Genomic DNA, 21,995 nt, shown 5'->3' on the forward strand with positions numbered 1-21,995 from the left:
TTCACTTCTGTTGTGTTTTAGATGTTTAGTTACAAACTAGATGGAAATTATAGATGGATTCAAATCTTGGTTAAAAGTTTCAGAATTGCTCGAGAACAACACGGTCGGCTTGCGGGCATCAGAAGAGCCAGTGTTGAATTTTATGAGGTTGTTGAAGAGGGTCGTCTCCTTTCGCACTCTTGAGGCTGTCGAAATTTGATTTCAATAGATTCTCAACTCTGGAGGAAGCTTGGTGGCAATAAATATCTTGGATGACATATTATTAGAAAGAAAAATTTACTGGTGAAAATGGCATCTTATGGTGCATCAAACAAACTAACTAGCAGGAGTGGGAATCATGGGGTACGAAGATGTTTAGGAGAAGCGCAATGTTGGGCTAGTCGAGATTATTCAGCAAAGAAGGTAGTAAGGAAGGAGAAACTGGGGTGCAGAGAACGAAGGGTAACGAAGTCTATGTAAGAAGAATGGAGAGAACCTTTGCAAAAGTGGTCACAGGCAGAAGCAAATTCCAAGATAATAAAGGTGAAGGAAAAGTTAGTGAGAAGTGAGAACGAGTTGCTTGCTCTTCACTCACCAACATCAATTGAGTGTTAAAGATCATCACCAATTCTTATAGGATTTTTCAAAAACTTTTGGATACTTTAAAAAACATCGCAAGTTCTCTAGAATGCTCGAGAAAAACATCTAGAATATGCTAGAGTTTTTCGGAATGTCAACACCTACACACTTAGTACTAGGAAAAATTATTCAATGCGGAAGGAATATTACATTGTAGTGTCTCAATTCATGTATCGATCATACCCGTTACTTTTTGTTAGTGATTTGAGAAACAAATTAGCATTCGACATTTGATGAGCGGTGGAATATTGTTTGAAAACCACCAAATAATATTTTTTAATCATAACCTTTTCTGTCTCTAGATTTGTCACATGTTTACTTGTATATGTACTTATCCATACATATACCTACATAAATATATAGCTAAAACTTTAAACAATTATAACTTTTATTGTGCATATCTAATTTTGCAAAAATTAAAAATAAAAGTTTCTGGAACATACTCAACGAGATCTTTCAAACAAGATTTATCTTGAATATGAAATTATGTATACGTAAAAAAAAAGAAGTTATTTTATTTCCCTTAACGAATAATTCACACCCCTTCTAAACAATTCACATCATCCAAAATGAAAATACTCACACCCCTCAAATGCAGAATTCACGCCCTCTCTACACAATTCACTCTCCGAAATAGATAATTCACACACTAAAATGCAAAATTTACCATTCACACCTTATAATAGGCAATTCACATCCACTATAATGGACAAGTCGCACCCTTTGAACTTCTGTTGTATACAATTCATGTCCTTATACAACAATTCACACGTTACAAAATTCATACCCATATACAACAATTCACATTCTCTATAACAGACAATTCACATTTATTGAATTCCTTTTGTACACAATTCACACTTTGAACTTCTATCCCAAGGGGTTGGCCTGGGTTTAAGTCTTATTGCTGAAAATTGCAGAATCCCTCCCCCTATCCCCTCCTCTTGATTGAAAAAAAAAAAAAAAAAACTTCTATCCCGAAGTCCAGACCAAAGACTACATGGGCCGAGTAGAGAACTCCACTGACAGGCCCAATAAATTTAAATCTCCTCAAAACCTGTATTTACAGGAACTGAACACCACCTAAAACACCCTCGCTCTCTCGCTCTCTCTCTCTCCCTGTGGGCTGTGGTATGATGATGATGATGAAGATTCCCCAATCGTGTATACCAATTTCACGTACCAGTCAATGTGGCATTTCTAGGGTTTTCAGGGTCCTATTTTGCACCACCGGTACGGTGACTCCCTCTTCGTCAAAAGACACTCTTTATCGTAGTCTTGTACAATTTGGGAAACCTACGCCTGGGTTTTCGATTCAAGGAGTACTCGACCAATGGGTGGAAGAAGGAAGAGCCTTGGAGCGTGAAGATCTTAGGGTTACCATCAAGCAACTCAGGAAATTCAAACGTTTCAAAGAAGCCCTGAAGGTATCCCTTTCTCTGTCTCTCTTTACGTACAAGTTGATTTGCTGAAACCTTCTTTAGCTGGGAAGTGAGCGCTGCAATACGGTTTTAATTATTTAATTATTTGACCGAGCCGAGCTTGGGTTAGTTGTAACTCGACTCATTTTGTAGAGGCTCGGCTTGGATGAGCCTCCTTTAGTAAACGTAAGGAATGCCGATTAAAAAAAAAAAAAAAAGATGTAATCGCAAGGACTATATTTTTCATTTTCCCCTGCCAATTGACACCAAAAAACACACCGACGATATCCTCTCTCTCGTCTTTCATTTCTCTCGACAACCTTGTAAGTATCTCGTCTCTCTCTCGTTGCGTGTGTATTAGTGTATATATATAACTGTATAGATACAGTTATATATATAACTATATGTAAATATCTCTCTCGGCATGTGAACTTGTGTAATGGAAAACTTTAATCATTAATGGAATTTTAAGAATTAAAAATTACATATAATATATTCTTTATTTACTTTTATATTCAATGTATCTCCCAACGTATCGTATTCATCTTTTTGGAAAAATCACGTATCTACATATCCATATCGTATATTCATATCCCGTATCCGTATCTGTGCTTCTTAGCTAATAGATAGAGTCAATTGCAATATTTTTTTTTCTAGCAAAATAAGTAAATCTTGCATTTATACTAAGTACTTAGTAGATTTGGGTAAATGTTTTTCGAGTATCTTTGCTACTTTGCTACTTTTTCTCTTTTGTAGTTGCTATTCTCTTATTTCTTTTGGGATTCATATGCTTTGGAGGTTTTATCCTAATTCGAACGTGTTCTTTTCTCAATAGATGATAAGAGTGAGGTTCCTGGGAGGTTCTTAATTTGAAGCGCAGGACCGTGACAGACGCAGAATTCCAAACTTGGGTTGGCACGTTAATTATTTATTTTAACATATGAAAGGCAATATTGGTTTTATCAATACAGACTAAAGAGATACTAACAAAAAGATTAGCATATATATTTTTGATCGATCTATTCAATTACTAAGATACGGTAATTTGTTGTCATAACTTCATACAATTTTGTGCATCCCTATTCATTTTAAAGGAAATTTTATATTATAAAAAATTAAAAATATTGCTAAAATTAATATTATTTTGCCAAAAACTATTGGTTGGGAGGGTGTTGGATTGTCCACAAGTATGTTGGGTGGGCGAGCTTATGTAATTTTGATGTTTTTGAGAAAAAACTATAATCCTAATAAAAATTTGAAAACTGGGAAGGGCAGTTGTTTGGTCCCATCCTCTCGGTCCGTCCTTAGGGACCGAGGTTATGGGGTAAATTCATCCACGGCTGCCTAACAGAAGAACCTTGCTACTAAGGTTTGTGAATTGCTGATATTGTGTTTACAGGGAATGATCTTCCATAGACATTTGATTATTAAATAGCAATGCAGCTTATCCGAAAAAGTACCCCCAAGTAATCTAGCTGTCTTGAGACACTTTTGGGCAATGGTTAACATAGTGGATTATCTATAACAGCAAAGTATGATGCCTCGAGATTGTTGTGTAGTTGTGAACTAGCAATTATAAACAAGGACTGCAAGATTTATAAAAGAAAACAAGTTTGGCTTCAATTGAATTTGACCATGTCGTGATATGTCCCATTATGCAAATCCAACCATCTCTTCTTACAGATTCTGAAAGTATAGTATTAGATTCTCTAATGTATATTCAAAATTACAAAGTTCATTTCTCATAGCATGTTCACTTATCAAAAAAAAGTTTTCAAGTTTTCTCTGTCATTTCATGTTTCTTATTATCATTGTCAGGTATCTGAATGGATGAGCGATAAAAGATTTCTTGATCTGTTACCTGGAGATGTTGCGGTGAGGTTGGATTTGATATCGAAGGTACACGGCCTAGAGCATGCAGAGAAGTATTTTAGTAACATTCCTATCACTTTAATAGGCGTACATGTGTATGGTGCTCTGTTACACTGCTTTGCCCATGCAAAAAACGTAGAGAAAACAGAAGCCGTCATGCAGAAGATGAGGGAGCTGGGCTTTGCTAAAACAGCACTTACTTATAATGTCATGCTGAAGCTCTACTCAGACATGGGAAATCATGACAAACTAGATTCCCTGATGCAAGAGATGGAAGAGAAGGGCATAGCTGGTGACAAATTCACATATAATACTCGGTTAAATGCATATGCATATGCTTCTGATTTAGATGGAATGGAGAAGCTTCTGATGAAGATGGAAGCTGACCCTGTGGTCACTATGAGCTGGCATGCGTATGTTGTGGTAGCAAATGGTTACTTGAAAGCTGGTGCAGTAGAAAAGGCTTCATCAATGCTAAAAAAGTCAGAGCAACTCGTTAGGGGTAAGGAGAGAAGGTTTGCGTACGAAGTTATACTCTCATTGTATGCAAGTATTGGGAACAAGAAGGAAGTGTACCGTATATGGCAACTGTACAAGACATCCGGGAGAATCTACAATATGAGCTATATTAATATGATTAGCTCACTAGTAAAGTTAGACGACCTTGACAGCGCAGAAAAGATATTGGAGGAATGGGAAGCTGTGAAGGAGAATTTTGATTCTCGAGTTCCAAACGTTCTTATCAGTGCTTTTTGCAAAAAGGGTCTTTTAGGAAATGCTGAATTGATTGTAAACAGGCTCATGGAGAGTGGCATGGAGCCGATCGCGGCCATATGGCAGCACTTGGCAGCTGGATATCATGAAAATGGTGAGGGTGAAAAGGCTTTGGAGACGATGAAGAAAGCAATTGCGGCGAGTCATCCGGGATGGAAGGCAAATCTTGCAACTGTGGCTGCTTGTCTAGAATATTTGAAAGGGAAGGTAAGCATAGAAGCGGCAGAAGAGTTTATTGAATTACTGAAGGAAAAGGGTTGTATACCAACGGAGCTTTGCGACAAATTCGTTGCGGAGTGCCAAGTTAGAATCCAATGCACATGATCACATGGGAGGGGATAAGCAGGTTCCGAAGGGAGAACAAAGCGGTAAGGAGTGGAAGGGAGAAATTATTAGCTGAAGTCATTCTGAAAATGAAGCTTTAGGTTTCCATTTCGGTTTCATTGGCATGGAGGTATTTCCATTTCAAATTTATCCTTCACATATGATAATGGGAGCAATAATGTGCGCAGTGTTGATTTTTTATTCAACTCAAAATAGAAAATTCCTCAATGCTTATGCAGGAAAAACCTAGTGATTTGGAGCAATATGTCAGAAACTAACTTCTTCCAAGGACACGGCTGCTCTAGAGAGCCACATCCAGACAAGGCGGATATGGATCAAGAGGCATGATCTCTTCAACATAACTTCAGAATATCTTCTAGGATAACTTGTATCTCCCGGAGTTCTTCATGAATTTGGTATTGGATTGACGCACTTGATCAAAGTATGATGTTGAGAATTAGTCTTTCTAAAAAATGAATTGGGTTAAGTCCTTGACCATGGTATCTACTGGCCCTTTTCCAGTTTGAGGATTGTGATACCATTTCCGGGGAAGACGTAAATTTCATGATATAATATTGTACTTGTGATGTATGAATATGTCATACTGCTTCTGATAATTTATCTAGTCAAAGGGAGAGAAGCAAATCACCTAATTAAGCAGTAAATTCCTTCATGACTCCCTATGCATTAGAAGTAAAAGGGAAAAAAACAGAGCAACCATATCTTCAACGTCTACAACTGTTATAGAAGAAATAAAAAATGGAATTTACTTTTCGAGGATATTTAGCAGGATGTGCTTTTACACCCTGAACATGCGTGAAGGTTATATACATCAATACGAGCTATTCAAAGGTGAACTCCAGTTATTTGGCATCTTCCTGTTTGTTAATGTAAATATCTTCTACCTTTGCTTCTTGTTTGATTATGGACATCGTTTTTTCCTTTCTTTTTGTTTTGTTTCGGATGTTCCTATCCTATTGCACCAAACTCAGGAATTCCTAGTTTATGACCATACGGACATTAAAGATGAATATATATAGTTTTTTTTCTTCTCAAATTCGGAGAAAAAGTCGAGAAAAGTGAATGCTGGAGATGCTCTAAAAGGGTAACGATGGGTGTGGCCCGAGTGAACCACATGGCGGTGCCCCAGTACCTCCGAATATTTGCTCGCTTGTTGTGCTTCGCTCATAGCAGGGTCCCCAAATCCCTTTTTAATAGTGATTCGCCTCCGCCCAGAGAGATACTCGACAATTACTTGGATGTAAGTTTCACCTTAAAAGTAGGCCACCAGCTAGATTGTTTCTAGGAGGCAGCTGGAAAACTGTTTTTCTATGTTTGTTTTGGGTGGTTGGATCATGACTTCTGGAGGAGAATAGTTAAGTGCCTGTTAGGTTGCTTACCCCATTTTCCTGTGCTCAGCAGTGACTGAAGAATCACTACTGATGTGATGCTCACTGTTCGAAACAGGATTAGCGGTATTGGAATACAAATCAAAATCTGCCACATTGTTAGTATTAAATTCTTGTTCCTTTTTTTTAGGTTATAAAGTAGTGACAAATGATTGGCTTGAAATTCTTGTTCCTTTTTTCTAGCCAATAGTTGGCCCAATACGTATGGAAGTAGGTTGACAAAGACAGGACTGGGATGGACACGGATACGTGTACGGTGTACCTCACACGAACGCTCAGAATTGCAGTTTTGTATGGACTGGTGCTGATATTTACCATGAACATATTTGGTAAGAGTATCTCAAAAAGCACAAATATCCTTTGAGGAGTTTTTTCTTGTTAGTTTTGCTAATCATCTTAATCTTATCACGCAACCGATGCATGTATCCAAATCAAAGTTGTGTTCAATTATTCAGAAGGGCCTGGGTAGTCCAAAGTCTCGATGGTAAGTAAGTTCTCGCTCTTTCGGTCGAAAAACGTCAATCAAGGAATAATTCAAGCTGTTGATCTAGAACATATACTCAACCATACACTCCCCTTTTGTGGGTCTATCGCGAACCGACATTAATAATTCAAACCATTGATCTCGAACATTCTTGGAGAAAAATATTAAAAAATCAGCTTGATTAAACATGGATAGGTATGTGAATAGCTTGTAAAAAATGATTTTAAGTTGGAAATTGAATTTTGTCATTCATTTGGTCATGCATCTTCCTCTCTTTCTCTACTAAATATGGAGAGAAGGGAGGAAACAATGGCTAATCTTGAACACGTAAGAGAAAATGGCCATACCTGTATCGAACTTAGAAAGGACGGTTTGAGATTTATCTACTTCTGCCTTCCTTGCATGGCTGGGTGCTACAGTCTCCAAGTTTTGGTCATTTGGGCGGGAAGTTGCACAACAGGATTACAACTTTTGCAAATGTAACCCTTGCTAAACACAATCCTTAGCCCTTCAAGGGGCGAAAAAACCTTATTCCACACCTCTCCTCCTCTGAATGATCAAGAACCGAACTCTAATCAAGAACTGATGGTTCCAGGTGTCTTGATTGAGAACGTTCATGATTTAAGGACCGAGATGATCGGTTATGGAGTAATTGGCTCGCGTACAAGAGAATGACGTCCATTGTATTTGGATGGAATGGGTTGAGAAGAATTATTTGTCGCATAAGGTCCCAAATCACAAAGTTAGGGTGGAGACTTTTCTTTTCTCCTATGGTTAGGCGTAGACTCATACAGGATCCGAGCCCATCAAAGCCTTTATGTCCTTGGGATACAAGTCTACGCCTATGCCATAGGAGAAAGGAAAAGTCATCACCCCAACTTCATGATTTGGGACCCTATGCGACAAATAATTCTTCCCAACCCACTCCATCCAAATACGATGTATGCCATTCTCTTTTACCTTGCGCCAATTACTCCATAACCGACCATCTTGGCCCTTAAATTACGAACCAAATTTTCAATCAAGACACCCGGCACCATCATTTCTTGAGTAGTGTTTGGGTCTTGATCATTCAGAGTAGGAGGGGTGTGGAAGAATGTTTTTCTGTCCTTGAAGGGTCAAGGATTCGGTTTAGCAAGGGTTACGTTTGCAAAAGTGGTCATCCTGTTGTGCAACTTCCCACCCAAATGATCTCTCAATGCTTGGAGACTGAAGCACCCAGCCATGCAAGGAAGGTAGAAGTAGATAAACCTCAAATCGTCCTTTCTAAGTTCGATACAGGTATGGTCTTGTTCTCTTACGTGTAAATGAGAAGCCATTATTTCCTCCCTTCTCTCCATATTCAGTGGAGGAAGAGATGGACGGGAGGTGGTGGGTGGGATGATCCCAGCCCTTGATTTAGGAGAATGTGAGTTGGCTGAATCTTGGCCACAAATTGGACCAAACAGGTTTTTAGGACACTGGACACGATCTGAGCCCCCGCTCTGAAGACACTCCTATCTTCAATTACACATGACCAGCTTAAGGGCTCGTTTATCGGACGGATAAGGTTTTGGGTGGATATATTATGAGGGGAATTAACTTATATTTGGTTTGAGTAGTAGTTGATATGAGTGGATAAGCGTATGTAGATAACAGTGGATGATGTATGAATTTACTTAATTGCCCTCATTAAATAATTACATTGGGAACACAAAGAGGTTTGAGGGTCAATCTAAGGCCCCTCCAAGGACATAAGCTCTCCCCCTCTCCCTTACCCCCTTCCTTCTCCCCCTACCAAACACCATCTTCGTCATGGACCTTATCCCTCCCCCTCCCTTATCCCTCGCCCTCTCTTATCCCCTTCTTTTAACACCCCAGCAAACAGGCTCTAAAGGAGTTGTCAAAGGAAAACACAAGAGATTGAAGAGAGAGCTACATGTGAGGGCACCAACTGCGACATTTGTCAACAACCATTTCTCCCAGGCAAGGATGTGGCAGCTCTACTGAATATCATCACCGGGAAGCTTGCATGCTCTAGAAGAAACACAAAGGGGGTACTTTCGTTTAATTTCTCATGGCTAATGATATGAATGAGCCTTCTGATATTACTACTGTGAAGCTTAACCTGCATCCTTGGCGTTTTTGATCTCAAATATCCATTCCTTTGTCATAATTAAACTTGATTGACAAACTATGTCATCTAGCATACACAAGTCCAGAATGCATTGAAGGCAAACAATTGTATGAATTTTGTGGATGCATCACTTACTTTGTGCTCTACTGTTGTGATTGCAAATCCTAGTGAAATCAGTGTGTCAAATCCAGATCCTTCTTTGTGGAAAGCTATTGATAGTCAACTTCTGTTGCAACCTAACAGCATATGATACAGTTTTACTAGCCCAACCTTGTATCTTAGCAACAATCTTAGTAATGAGCCCACTGCAATCCCTTAAAGACGGCTTAGTATAGACTACAGGTACTCCCACGTATTTCACAGGGAGGGCACCATTAGGAAGATGTTTGGTTTCTTTTAACCTTGCAAATCATTTTTTGGCTGCTTTTCATACGTATTTTGAACATTAGTGAAGGACATTGGGAACACTAGTGCTTATTGTCCCATCACATGTAACGGCATTTGTTTTAGCATTAGCCTCTATATTTTTCTTGCATTCATTTGAATTGGAGGAACCTTTGTGAAGCTTATTTCTACACACTTTTTTTGGCATAAGATTTTTCAAAGGAAGGTGCTGATTTTGTGAACCATTTTGACTTGTATATTTTCGTGAGATCATCCTTGAAGATCTGATTTTGCTTTACTTAGTGTAAGTTTGATTTCATGGAGTGATTGATGTGAGGGATATTATTTGGATATACTCTACTTTTGGTAAAGGACTAAAGGTTATTTCAGTCTATTGTCTTCAATCGTAGGAAGGAGTAAAAATGGAATCAACATTTTTCTACAATGTGGATGAATAAGTTTTAGTGTTGTTCTTGAAAAAAATCTTTGTTAATTGTGCTTAGTTGCTTACTCACTCTCATGGGTTTTGAGTTTGCAGTACTATGGGACAATGTAAAGTATGGAGTCAAACTAGAGGGACTAAATGTGGGGCGGGGGGGTGGGGTTGGGTTGTTTGAGTTTGCAATACTATGGGACAATGTAAAGTATGGAGTCAAACTAGAGGGACTAAATGGAGAGAGAGAGAGAGAGAGAGAGAGAGAGAGAGAGAGAGAGAGAGAGAGAGAGAGAGAGAGGGAGGGAGCGAGAGAGAGGGAGGGAGCGAGAGAGAGGGAGAGAGAGAGAGAGAGAGAGAGAGAGAGAGAGAGAGAGAGAGAGAGAGAGAGAGAGAGAGAGAGAGTGTTTTGGTTTCCTTAGTGTAAGTATTATTTTGTGGATTGATTGATGCGAGGGATGTTATTTGGATATACTCTACTTATGGTAAAGCCGTAAAGGTCAAACGTTTATTTCAGCCTATTGTCTTTAATCTTAGGAAGGAGTAAAAATGGAATCAACATTTTTCTACAATGTGGATGAACAAGTTTGAGTATTGTTCTTGATAACATCTTTGGTAATTGTACTCACTCTCACTCTCATGGGTTTTGAGTTTGAGTTTGCAGTACTATAGGACAATGTAAAGTATGGAGTCAAACGAGAGAGAGAGAGAGAGAGAGAGAGAGAGAGAGAGAGAGAGAGAGAGAGAGAGAGAGAGAGAGAGAGAGAGAGAGAGAGAGAGAGAGAGAGAGAGATTATCTTATGCTAATCTGATCAGGGGTACTGTAAGAATTTATATCGACAACTTACCACACTTGGTGATTACAGATTTTTTTTTTAAGTATGGGGCAGTAGTTGATGCTTTCATTGCAAACAAGAAGAGTAAGAGGTATCAGTCGAAATTTGGTTTCATTAGATTTTCAACTTTGGAGGAAGTTTGGGGGGGGGGGATAAATTTCTTGGATGACATTATTGGAGAGAAAAATTTACTGGTGAAAATGGCATCTTATGGTGCGTCAAACAAACTAACTAGCAGGAGTGGAAGCCATGGGGGTACTGAGATGTTCAGGAGAAGCGCGATAAATTTCTTGGATGACATTATTGGAGAGAAAAATTTACTGGTGAAAATGGCATCTTATGGTGCATCAAACAAACTAACTAGCAGGAGTGGAAGCCATGGGGGTACTGAGATGTTCAGGAGAAGCAAACAATTGGGCTGGTCGAGATTATTCAGCAAAGAAGTTAGTAAGGATGGACTAGGAGAAACTGGGGTGCAGAGAACAAACTGTAAGGAGGTCGATGGAGGAATGGGGAGAACTTTTGCAGAAATGGTCACAGGTTAGAAGTGAATTCCAAGATAATATAGGTGAAGGAGAAGTTAGTGGGAATGAGTTGCTTGACAGAAGTGCAATGGCTACTCTTCACTCACCACCATCAATGGAGTCCATCAAGGAGGTTCTGCATTGTGAAGGAGTCCCAAATATTCAAGTAAGAGACATGGGTGGTCTTAATGTGATTGTAACTTTTCCATCCATTCCTGTTATGAACTCGATGATTAAAGGGGGAAGTCTCAGCTGATTCAGTAAGTGGTTTGCGGATATCAAACCTTGGTGTCTAGAAGAGTCAAATTCTGGGAGAAGAGCCATATGGCTCTCTTGCTAGGGGGTGCCCATTAGTGTTCGGAATGCTGCAGCCTGCAAGTTTTTTTAAGATTGGACAGAGATGGGAGAGAGGTAATAGCTCTGGATGATGCTACAATGAAGTGCTTATCTTTTTCTTCATGGAAAGTTATGATCACCACAGAGGTCTGGGAAGTGGTGAACAAAGTAATTCAATTAGAAATCAATCCTAAGATGTTTGATGTGGGGGTGGTGGAAGAGCAAGTGGTCATCACTGGGCACGTGGTTGAAAATTGCAGCTCCAAAGGTAATCCAGAAGGAGATGACAGGGTAACATGACTCAGTTGATGAGCTGGACTCAAGACCTGTGATACGGCACCAAGTAGGAGTGGTGTGTAACTGAGGTGCTGAGTTGGTGGAGTGGCTTGTAACTGATAAAATCCAAAGCCAGGAAAGTATGTAAAGAGTGAAGTAATTAAGTTGGGGAGAGTGAAAATCCAACTCCATTTTCAATAATTACAGAGTAAGACCCTCAAATGTGCATGTTTTCGTATTTCATGTTGCCTTTGTAATGTTTGAAACTGATTCTTTTATGTTGCGTTGATGTTGGCAACATAGAGGAAAATGGATGAAGCTAACCTACATCATCAGTTGCAATGATGCTTTGTGTTGCTTCTTGAAGAAACAAGGTACTGTCAAAAAAATCTTCATGAATAGTTTTTTTTTGGGTTGGTTTACAAACTTTGTGGACTAATACTTCGAAAAATCTTGAAATGCTTTTACTTCTTGATAATACTTTTGCCATTAATGGATGAAATCTTAAATTCAAGGAGGGATCCAGCATTTATGTTCTTATGAAATCAACACTTCATTTTTATTATTGTCACAGAGAAATGACTAGCTCTATACCTTTCCACAGCTTTGAATCACACGCAAGTTCTACAGGTTTTTCTTTTCCTTTACTTTTTTGATTGCATGATGTAGGGGGTACTAACTCCGAATTTCCATTTTCAACGTTGCATTTACACTTCATAATAGTTCATATACCTAGTTGAATATACTGCTTACTTGGGCAATGCCTTTTGGACAGATCACAGGCTTACACCAGTCACTTGCCTCGGAAAAGTATCAACAAGAGCAGTTTTTGATTTTTTGATACAGCTTTCTGTTTGGACACTTTGAAGAGAGAGCGGGAGTGGGAGAGAGGGAGAGACTTGACAGAGATCGTAACCCACAACCTGTAAGTTCATTCTCAGCAAGTCAAGCCCATAACACAAAGTTCTTATTTTCTTCTTCTCTTGCCTTCCTTTTGTCGTTTCCTTTTGAATTGCTCATTACTCCCCTTTTTCGCTAGGTCGTCTTTCTCTTTTAACTTCTCTTCCTAGTCAATTGCTTTCTTCCTTTTGGTAATAAACCCATCTTGATAGAAATCAATCAGGCAAAACGTTTGGTTTCTCTAAACCTTGCGAAATCTTTTTTTGGCTGCTTTTCATTCATATATTTGCCATTAGTGAAGGATGTTGGGAGGACCGGCATTTATTGTTCCATCAGATTTTATGGTTTTTAATTTTGCATTAGCATTCTGCAACACTTTTGAAAGGGCAGTTCTGCTATTTCAATACTTGTACGTTCTACCATCATAGTGTCTGTCTATTACTCCCACGAAGGTATGCATTCATGGGTCAAAAAGTTTGACATCAACTCAATATCTGTTTCTATTGTTTTCTGGACATAAATTTGTTGTCTTACAATAGGTATTTTGTTTCCTTTTGTTTGTTTCATGGCCATTTATGATCTTTTCAGTTGTAGTTTTTTTGGTTATAATCTTCATATCGCTTGGCAAATATTTGATTTTGCCGCCATCTTTTTTTTATAGTTACTTTGCGTGAGTATGAATTTGAATATCATTAGGGCCTTGACGGAGATCATGAGGATGTGAATGCTCCAGTCGCTTCTCCCCCTTCTTCTCCTATATTGGTCCCTCTTGCACTCGTACTGCATACATGGTGATCATTATTATGTCCAGTTCTTTGTATGGTTTCTTTCATGCCCTTTTGTGCTATGAACACTATTTGGATACCCATGTCTCTGGTAGCTTTGAGGTCCTTGTGCTGACTGCTGAGTAAAAAAAACCATTTTTTATTGTGCCATCTCTTCTCTCCGCTCCTTCTATGATGATGTTGGGTATTTCTTTTCCTACTCATGGTATGGTGTTTAGCTCGATGTTGGATTATGATGCTTATAGTGTTATGCTGGGGGGCTATCGTTGATGGTTACAGAAAACGAAGAGGGTGGTTTACCATGAGCACGAAGTGCCAAAAAGAGCTTCAACAGAATGCGCCAACACACAACAGACACGTGTACAATACTCGAATCAAATACTTATTCCCTCAAATATGCCTTAAACATGTGTTAGCAGGTTGTTAATTTTTTCCCCACCGATTGTAATATTTATCTCAATAGCTTTATTCATTTTCTTCATGATCTCTTGCACGCAAGTATAAACAACTCATACAGGAAAAGGAGGAATGGGCTGAACTAAAAAGACAGGTGCAGTTGGGTTGGCAATAGAAAGAAAGGGTGGTAAGAAGTATTGGATGAAGAAGATGAGTGAATGCAACGGTAGAAAATTGAGTGCTTCTTGTGCACTGTCATGGTGTTTCTTAATTTGTTAGTTTTCTACTTCAAGAATCTCAGTTTTGCTTGTTTTGTCTGCCATTTCAGAACAGAATACTACTTTTTACTAGTGGGTTTCAAGTTTGACATTACAAATACTAATCTGTATTAGATTCTTAGTCCCATTCCGGTCTGTTTCGTTTCAATCACTTGGCAATATGCATTATCACTGACTATCAGAATTTGAGTTTTGGTGAAACTGCAGCACTGGGTATATTGATCTTCTGGCTTGCTCTTGTTTAAGTTTGGAAAGTTGGAATTTGGTCTGGGTTAATAGGGTTATGTATCCAATTTGGCTGCTGAAATTGATTATGAAGTTATCTGAAATTGATCACTTTGTGTGTGTGTGTGTGAGATGATGTTTAATTAATATTTCACTTGCGTACAGTTTGAACGACGGATAGGAGGCCCAGTCAAATAATTTCACCACTGTTCTTTCTGGAAAACCAAAATATCATGGGCTAGCAGGTCCTCCCAAGCCCACTATTGTCACAAATTTGCGTTGCTCTTTATGGATCATTCTTTATAGGGCTGCCCAGCGGATTGCTCAAACCGCCCAAACTGACCAATCCACAACCAAACCGATCCAACTAAACACACTCACGGACGGTTTGCGGATGAGCAGAACAACAATCAGCGACATGCAGATTGGATTGGTTTCCAATCGGTTCCGTGCTTCCAATCCGATCCGCACGGAACCGATCCGTGGACACCCCTAAATTTCTTTATATGCAACGTTCATTGGACTGTACCAATTGTTTATTCTTTTTATTGGGTTATGTTTGGGTTTTGTGCAGTTGGGCTTTGTTATTCTCCTATGAGTATTATAAATTACCCGTTACTGTTTTGTATTATATTCGGTTTTTTTTTTTTAGTAACTCTGTTTATTTTTATTGTTTTCCAGTATGTTTTTTGAGTTCTCCATTTCTGCTCTTCGCTCACTTTGAATTTTTTCTCCTATAATTTGTATGATTTTGTTCTCCGGTGAGATTGTTTCAGATTTTTGTGCAACAACAATGATTGGATTAAGCTAATAGAGTTTTACACAAAGTAACAGACAGAAAATATAGAGTTTACAAAGCATAAATAAACAAGGCCAAAGCGTCTTGCTATTCCCTGTAGCGGCCTACGCCTCCATAACAAAGTGGCGAACCGATGGAGGTGCGTCCTCAGTCACCGCCAGATCCTCCGCCTCATGTTTTGTTTCAAGATGCGCTAGATTATCCGCACTTTGATTGGCTTGTCTGAATGGACACCATCAGATCCTCCTCCTCATGTGTGCCCTCAGTCACCACCATACCCTTCTCCTCATTTTAGAGTCCTGTCCTCAATCAGAGCTTTGTTGATGATGTCAAGCTGAAGGTCCGTCCTTGATCAAACTACCAGTGTTACTGCAACTTGCAAGTCGGTTTCGATCGTCACATTGTTAAGACCGTTCTCCAGAATTATGGTCAGACCTGCATCTCAGTTTGACATAGAATCTTAGTACCAAACAAACAATTCATGTAGAAGTACACAATCCACGCTCTCCTATAACAAACAATTTACACCCCCCCAAAAAAATTATTTTTTTCCACTTAATTTCATTATTTTTTTAACGGATAATTTTATGTTTAATATAGATTTTGTTTAATAGATTTTATTGAGTAGATTCTTAAAATATATATTAAAAAAAAAGAATATACTATGGAGTATATAATAATTTGGGAAAATAACTGCCTAAGACGTGTTTTGATAATTAATACTCGCTAAGGACATTTTCAGCATTAACAAATATTCTCAGCATATCCTTGATGAGTATTAATTATCAAAACACGTTATTAACCATTTACCGTCATTTTCCACTAATAATTTTCACAAAAGTGGTTCTGCTTGGACTTCTATCCCGACTTTTGTAAAAAAAAAAAGAAGAGTAATTGACGGCCAATGACGTGTTTTGATAATTAATACCCGCAAATGACATTTTCAGCATTAACAAATAGTCTCAACATGTCCTTGACATGTATTAAACATCAAAACACGTCATAAGCTGTCATTTTCCCCAAAAAAAAAAATTTTAAAAATGACGGATAATAACGTGTTTTGATAACTCCAGAAGCCCTTACCAAGAATACATGGGCCGAATAGAGAACTCCAGTGACAGGCCCAATAAATTATATCTCCTCAAAACCTGTATTTACAAAAAGTGAAGAACACCTAAAAGGCTAAAACCCTCTCTCTCTCTCTCTCTCTCTCTCCCCCTGTGGTTTGATGATGATGATGAAGAAGATTCCCCAATCGTCTATACCAATTTCACGTAACAGTAAATGTGGCATTTCTAGGGTTTTCAGGGTTCTATTTTGCTCCACCGGTACGGTGACTTCCCCTTCGTCAAAAGACACTCTGAATCGTAGGCTTGTACAATTTGGAAAACCTACGCCTGGGTTTTCGGTTCAAGGAGTACTCGACCAATGGGTGGGAGAAGGAAGAGCCTTGGAGCGTGAAGAACTTAGGGTTACCATCAGGCAACTCAGGAAATTCAAACGTTTCAAAGAAGCCCTGGAGGTATCCCTTTCTCTGTCCCTCTTTACGTGCAAGTTGATTTGCTGAAACCGTATTTAGCTGGGAAGTGAGCAATGCAAAATGGTTTTAATTAATTATGTCTTGTTTGAATGATGTTTTAAAAAATTTTGAGTTTGATTTTTGGGTAATGATTGGAGAGATAAAACAGGGTAATGATCGGACATAGGAGTAATTAGGCTTCGTTCCGGAAACCTTTTTAAAAAATTAGTACTTATTTTGTCACTTTTCATTCAAAAATAAGAAGGGTCATTCCACAAAATTCAAATAAAAAGTTCCTTTCACATTTTTAAACTCAAAAATAATGCAAATGGAAAAAAAAAGTTCAATTTTTTTGCACCGTATTAAAGATCTCAATGAGATTTATCAAACAAGATCCATAGAGGTAGGAAAATTATTTGCGTAAACACATAATTTTTGAGTTTGAAGTTGCCTTATACAAAAAATAAGACTATTGCTATGATAATAGGTGCTATGATAATAGGTGCCGGCAGAGGGAAATCGTACTGGCGGCCACGCCGGACCGTATCCGGCCACCGGACGGTCGATCCGAGCCGTCCAAAAATTCTAAAAAAAAAAACGAGGGGGCCCGCGCAGGAATCAACGGCATCCGAGGTATGTAGGGTGCTTGATCCGAGCACCAATTTTCCGTGTATATATGATCAAGCACCCTACACGGAAAAGGGGTGCTCGGATCAAGCATTCTATACACCTCGGATGCCGTTGATTCCCACGCTGGCTCCCTCGTTTTCTTTTTATAGAATTTTTGGACGGCTCGGATCGGCCGTCCCGTGGCCGGAGACGGCCCGGCGTGGCTGCCGGTACGATTTCCCTCCCCGGCCGGTCGGTACCTATATAAATTCTTCCAAAATAAGTAGCAGCCTTCTTATTTTCAGGAACAAGCCTTCTTATTACACAAAAAATAAGTTCTTATTTCGTTTCTGGAACGAGCTCTTAGAAGAGAGAAATAAAAATAATAATTGGACTTTGGAGAGAGAAATGAGATTAATGATTGAAAGTAAGGGTAACGAGTGTTTTTTGAATTGGAATTTTTTTTTCAAAATGGCATCCAAGCATTAATTTTTTTTGACTGAGCCGAGCTAGGGTTAGTTGTAACTCAGCTCGTTTTTAGAGGCTCGGCTCATCTATAGAGGCTTGTGTAATAAACGCAAGGAATGCCAATCAAAAAAAAAGAGTAAACACTAGCAACTGTTGAAACTATTCGAGCTGTTGGCGATTTACTCAACAAAGGATTTTGATTATTGAATTTATGTAACCGAGCTGTTGGCGAGCAGCTCGAGGCTCTGCTCAGCTTGGTTTTTTCATCAGTGAACTACTCGAGCTGCTCATTTAGTAAACGAGCCTAGCTCAAGTTAGTTGAAACTCTGGCTTGTTTGTAGAGGCAGGGGCCAGGGCTTATGTTTAGAGGCTTCTTTAGTAAACGCACCGAACTTGAACAGCTCGACACTAAACGAGTCGTGCTTGAACACGTCAAAGCTCGGCTCGGCTTGTTGCCAACCCTTATCTTGGAAGACATTTCCAGTCCTTTACTCAGAATTTGAGTAAAAGCCCCATTAATAGAGAACCCTTCAATGGCTAAACCCATTAGGCATGAATTGGAGTAGAAGTTTCATTAGTTGGAAATTTTAAGAGAGAAATTAGAGTAAACATTAGTATGAGTCTCCTTTGATTTGAGCAAATGATATTTCATATAGGTTTGAGTCAAGTAGTGGAGTGGGTTTTAAATAAAAAGTGTAGTTGTGACTTGTGAACTAGCAATTATAAACAAGGACTGCACGATTTATAAAAGAAAACAGTTTGGCTACAATTGAATTTGACCATTACGTGATTTGTCCCATTATGCAAATCCAACCATATCTTCTTACAGATTCTGAAAGTATAGTATTAGATTCTCTAATGTATATTCAAAATTACTAAGTTCATTTCTCATAGCATGTTCAGTTTTCAAGTTTTCTGTCATTTTATGTTTCTTATTATCATTGTCAGGTATCTGAATGGATGAGCGATAAAAGATTTCTTGATCTGCTACCTGGAGATGTTGCGGTGAGGTTGGATTTGATATCGAAGGTACACGGCCTAGAGCAAGCAGAGAAGTATTTTAGTAACATTCCTATCACTTTAATAGGCGTACATGTGTATGGTGCTCTGTTAAACTGCTTTGCCCGTGCAAAAAACGTAGAGAAAACAGAAGCCGTCATGCAGAAGATGAGGGAGCTGGGCTTTGCTAAAACAGCACTTACTTATAATGTCATGCTGAAGCTCTACTCAGACATGGGAAATCATGACAAACTAGATTCCCTGATGCAAGAGATGGAAGAGAAGGGCATAGCTTGTGACAAATTCACATATAATACTCGGTTAAACGCATATGCATATGCTTCTGATTTAGATGGAATGGAGAAGCTTCTGATGAAGATGGAAGCCGACCCTTTGGTCACTATGAGCTGGAATGCGTATGTTGTGGTAGCAAATGGTTACTTGAAAGCTGGTGCAGTAGAAAAGGCTTCATCAATGCTAAAAAAGTCAGAGCAACTTGTTTGGGGTAAGGAGAGAAGGTTTGCTTACGAAGTTATACTCTCATTGTATGCAAGCATTGGGAACAAGGAGGAAGTGTACCGGATATGGCAACTGTACAAGACATCCGGGAGAATCTACAATATGAGCTATATTAATATGATTAGCTCACTAGTAAAGTTAGACGACCTTGACGGCGCAGAAAAGATATTGGAGGAATGGGAAGCTGTGAAGGAGCATTTTGATTCTCGAGTTCCAAACGTTCTTATCAGTGCTTTTTGCAGAAAGGGTCTTTTAGGAAATGCTGAATTGATTATAAACAGGCTCTTTGAGAGTGGTGTGGAGCCAATCGCGGCCATATGGCAGCACCTGGCAGCTGGATATCATGAAAATGGTGAGGGTGAAAAGGGTTTGGAGACTATGAAGAAAGCAATTGTGGTGAGTCATCCGGGATGGAAGGCAAAGATTGCCACTGTGGCTGCTTGTCTAGAATATTTGAAAGGGAAGGGAAGCATAGAAGCGGCAGAAGAGTATATTGAATTACTGAAGGAAAAGGGTTGTATACCAACAGAGCTTTGTGACAAATTCGTAAAGAAGATGCGGAGTGCCAAGTTAGAATCCGAAGCATGTGATCTCATGGGAGGGGATAAGCAGGCTCTGGAGGGAGAACAAAGCGGCAAGGAGTTGAAGGGAGAAATTATTAGCTGAAGCATTCTGAAAATGAAAGCTTCAGTTTTCCATTTCGGATTTGTTGGCATGCAGTTATTTCCATTTCAGATTTATCCTTTAGATATGATAATTGGAGTGATAACGGGTGCAGTGTTGATTTTTTATTCAACTCAAAATAGTAAATTCCACAATGCTTATGCAGGAAACTAACTTATTCCAAGGACACGGCTGCTCTACAGAGCCACATCCAGACAAGGCGGATATGGATCAAAAGGCATGATCTCTTCAACATAACGTCAGAATATCTTCTATCAAAACCTGTATCTCCCCGAGTTCTTCATGAATTTGGTAGTGGATTTACGCACTTGATCAAAGTATGATGTTTAGAATTAGTCATCCTAAAAATTGAATTGGGTTAAGTCGTTGACCATGGTATCTACTGGCCATTTTCCAGTTTGAGGATTGTGATACCATTTCTGGGGAAGACGTAAATTTCATTATATAATATTGTACTTGTGATGTACGAATATGTCATACTGCTTCCGATAATTTATCTAGTCGAAGGGAGAGAAGCAAATCACCTAATTAAGCAGTAAATTCCTTCATGACTCCCTATGCAGTAGAAGTAAAAGGAAAAAAACAGAGCAACCGTATCTTCAACGGCTACAACTGTTATAGAAGAAATTAAAATTGGAATTTACTTTTCGAGGATACTTAACAGGATGAGCTTTTACACCCTGAACATGCTTGAAGGTTTTATACATCAATACGAGCTATTCTAAGGTGAACTCCAGTTATTTGGCATCTTCCTGTTTGTTAATGTAAATATCTACTATCTTTGCTTCTTGTTTGATTATGGACATTGTTTTTTCTTTTCGTTTCGTTTCAGATGTTCCCATCGTATTGCACCAAACTCAGGAATTCCTAGTTTATGCCCATATGAACATTAAAGATGAATATATATAGTTTTTTTTTTCTAAAATTCGGAGTTTTAGTCGAGAAAAGTGAATGCTGGAGATGCTCTAAAAGGGTAACGATGGTGTGGCCCAAGTGAACCACATGGCGGTGTCCCAATACCACTGAATATGTACTTGACTTTTGTGCTTTTGCTCATAGCAGGGTCCCCAAATCCCTTTTTGATAGTGATTCGCCTCCGCCCGGAAAGGTACTCGGCAATTACTTGGACGTAAGTTTCACCTTAAAAGTAGGTCACCGGCTAGATTGTTTTTCTATGTTTGTTTTGGGTGGTTGGATCATGACTTCTGGAGGAGAATAGTTAAGTGCCTGTTAGGTTGCTTTACCCCATTTTCCTGTGCTTAACAGCGACTGAAGAATCGCTATTGATGTCATAATCACTGTTCGAAACAAGATTAACAGTATTGGAATACCAATCAAAATCTGCCGCATTGTTAATATTAGGGGAAATTATACTTTGCCCCCTTAAACTATCACCCGGCCACACTTTGCCCCCTACAACTACTCAATCGAACACTTAACCCCCTTTAACTATTATTTTGCTGCCACCCTAACCCTTCCATTTGTTGTCTGTTAGGGTTTTGGATGGAAAAATTTTCCAGGCATTATTTTTGAAACCCAAAGACAAAATTACCCTTTCCTTCTCTTTCTAGCATACACAACCATCTCAAAGATGAAATTTTCCGGACTTTACACAAACCCATCTCTCTCTATCTCTCTTTCCATTGACCAGTTCATTTTCTTCTTCCCTTAGCGGAATACAATTCCAATCCATACCATTTTTTTTTATTTATAAAATTCGATTTTTGGTTAAAAAATTAAGTGTTCCAAATTTCAATCCGTTTGAACAGGTGGAAAATTTTTAGTTTTCTGATCATTTTATCCTAAATGGTCATAATTAAATTTTGACTATAGGGCTCTCGTTGATTAGCCCTAAGAGATATTTGATTTTACGACTTTCTTAGGATTAATCAACGAGAGCCCTATAGTCAAAATTTAATTATGACCATTTAGGATAAAATGATCAGAAAACTAAAATCTTTCCACCGATTCAAACGGATTGAAATTTGGAACACTTAATTTTTTAAC

General features: G+C 38.8%; 1 protein-coding gene and 1 long non-coding RNA gene across 5 annotated transcripts; both read left to right on the forward strand.

Annotated features, from left to right (window-relative positions):
* Window positions 1–1,693: 1,693 nt before the first annotated feature.
* On the forward strand, window positions 1,694–20,452 carry LOC131323654 (uncharacterized). Its single transcript, XM_058355503.1, has 20 exons — window positions 1,694–2,045; window positions 3,858–5,003; window positions 7,322–7,381; window positions 7,529–7,843; window positions 7,979–8,183; window positions 8,868–8,938; window positions 9,089–9,236; window positions 9,941–10,041; window positions 10,716–11,114; window positions 11,212–11,440; window positions 11,677–11,822; window positions 12,477–12,479; window positions 13,093–13,159; window positions 13,247–13,263; window positions 13,404–13,498; window positions 14,966–15,028; window positions 15,168–15,218; window positions 15,531–15,618; window positions 16,395–16,712; window positions 18,735–20,452. Exons 1-20 carry the CDS (start codon window positions 1,752–1,754, stop codon window positions 19,968–19,970), a joined length of 5,052 nt encoding a protein of 1,683 aa, XP_058211486.1. The 5' UTR covers window positions 1,694–1,751; the 3' UTR covers window positions 19,971–20,452.
* LOC131321987 (uncharacterized) lies at window positions 10,578–14,070 on the forward strand. 4 transcript variants are annotated; one of them, XR_009198672.1, is made up of 3 exons: window positions 10,578–12,181; window positions 12,382–12,437; window positions 12,583–14,070. It is a non-coding gene; the product is annotated as an uncharacterized LOC131321987 (long non-coding RNA). The 4 variants fall into 4 exon arrangements; XR_009198673.1 differs by having other exon boundaries at window positions 10,578–12,015; window positions 12,113–12,181; window positions 12,382–14,070; XR_009198670.1 differs by having other exon boundaries at window positions 12,382–14,070.
* Window positions 20,453–21,995: the final 1,543 nt, after the last annotated feature.

The sequence above is a fragment of the Rhododendron vialii genome, chromosome 4a (genome assembly GCF_030253575.1).
Source record: "Rhododendron vialii isolate Sample 1 chromosome 4a, ASM3025357v1".
Lineage (NCBI taxonomy): Eukaryota > Viridiplantae > Streptophyta > Magnoliopsida > Ericales > Ericaceae > Rhododendron > Rhododendron vialii.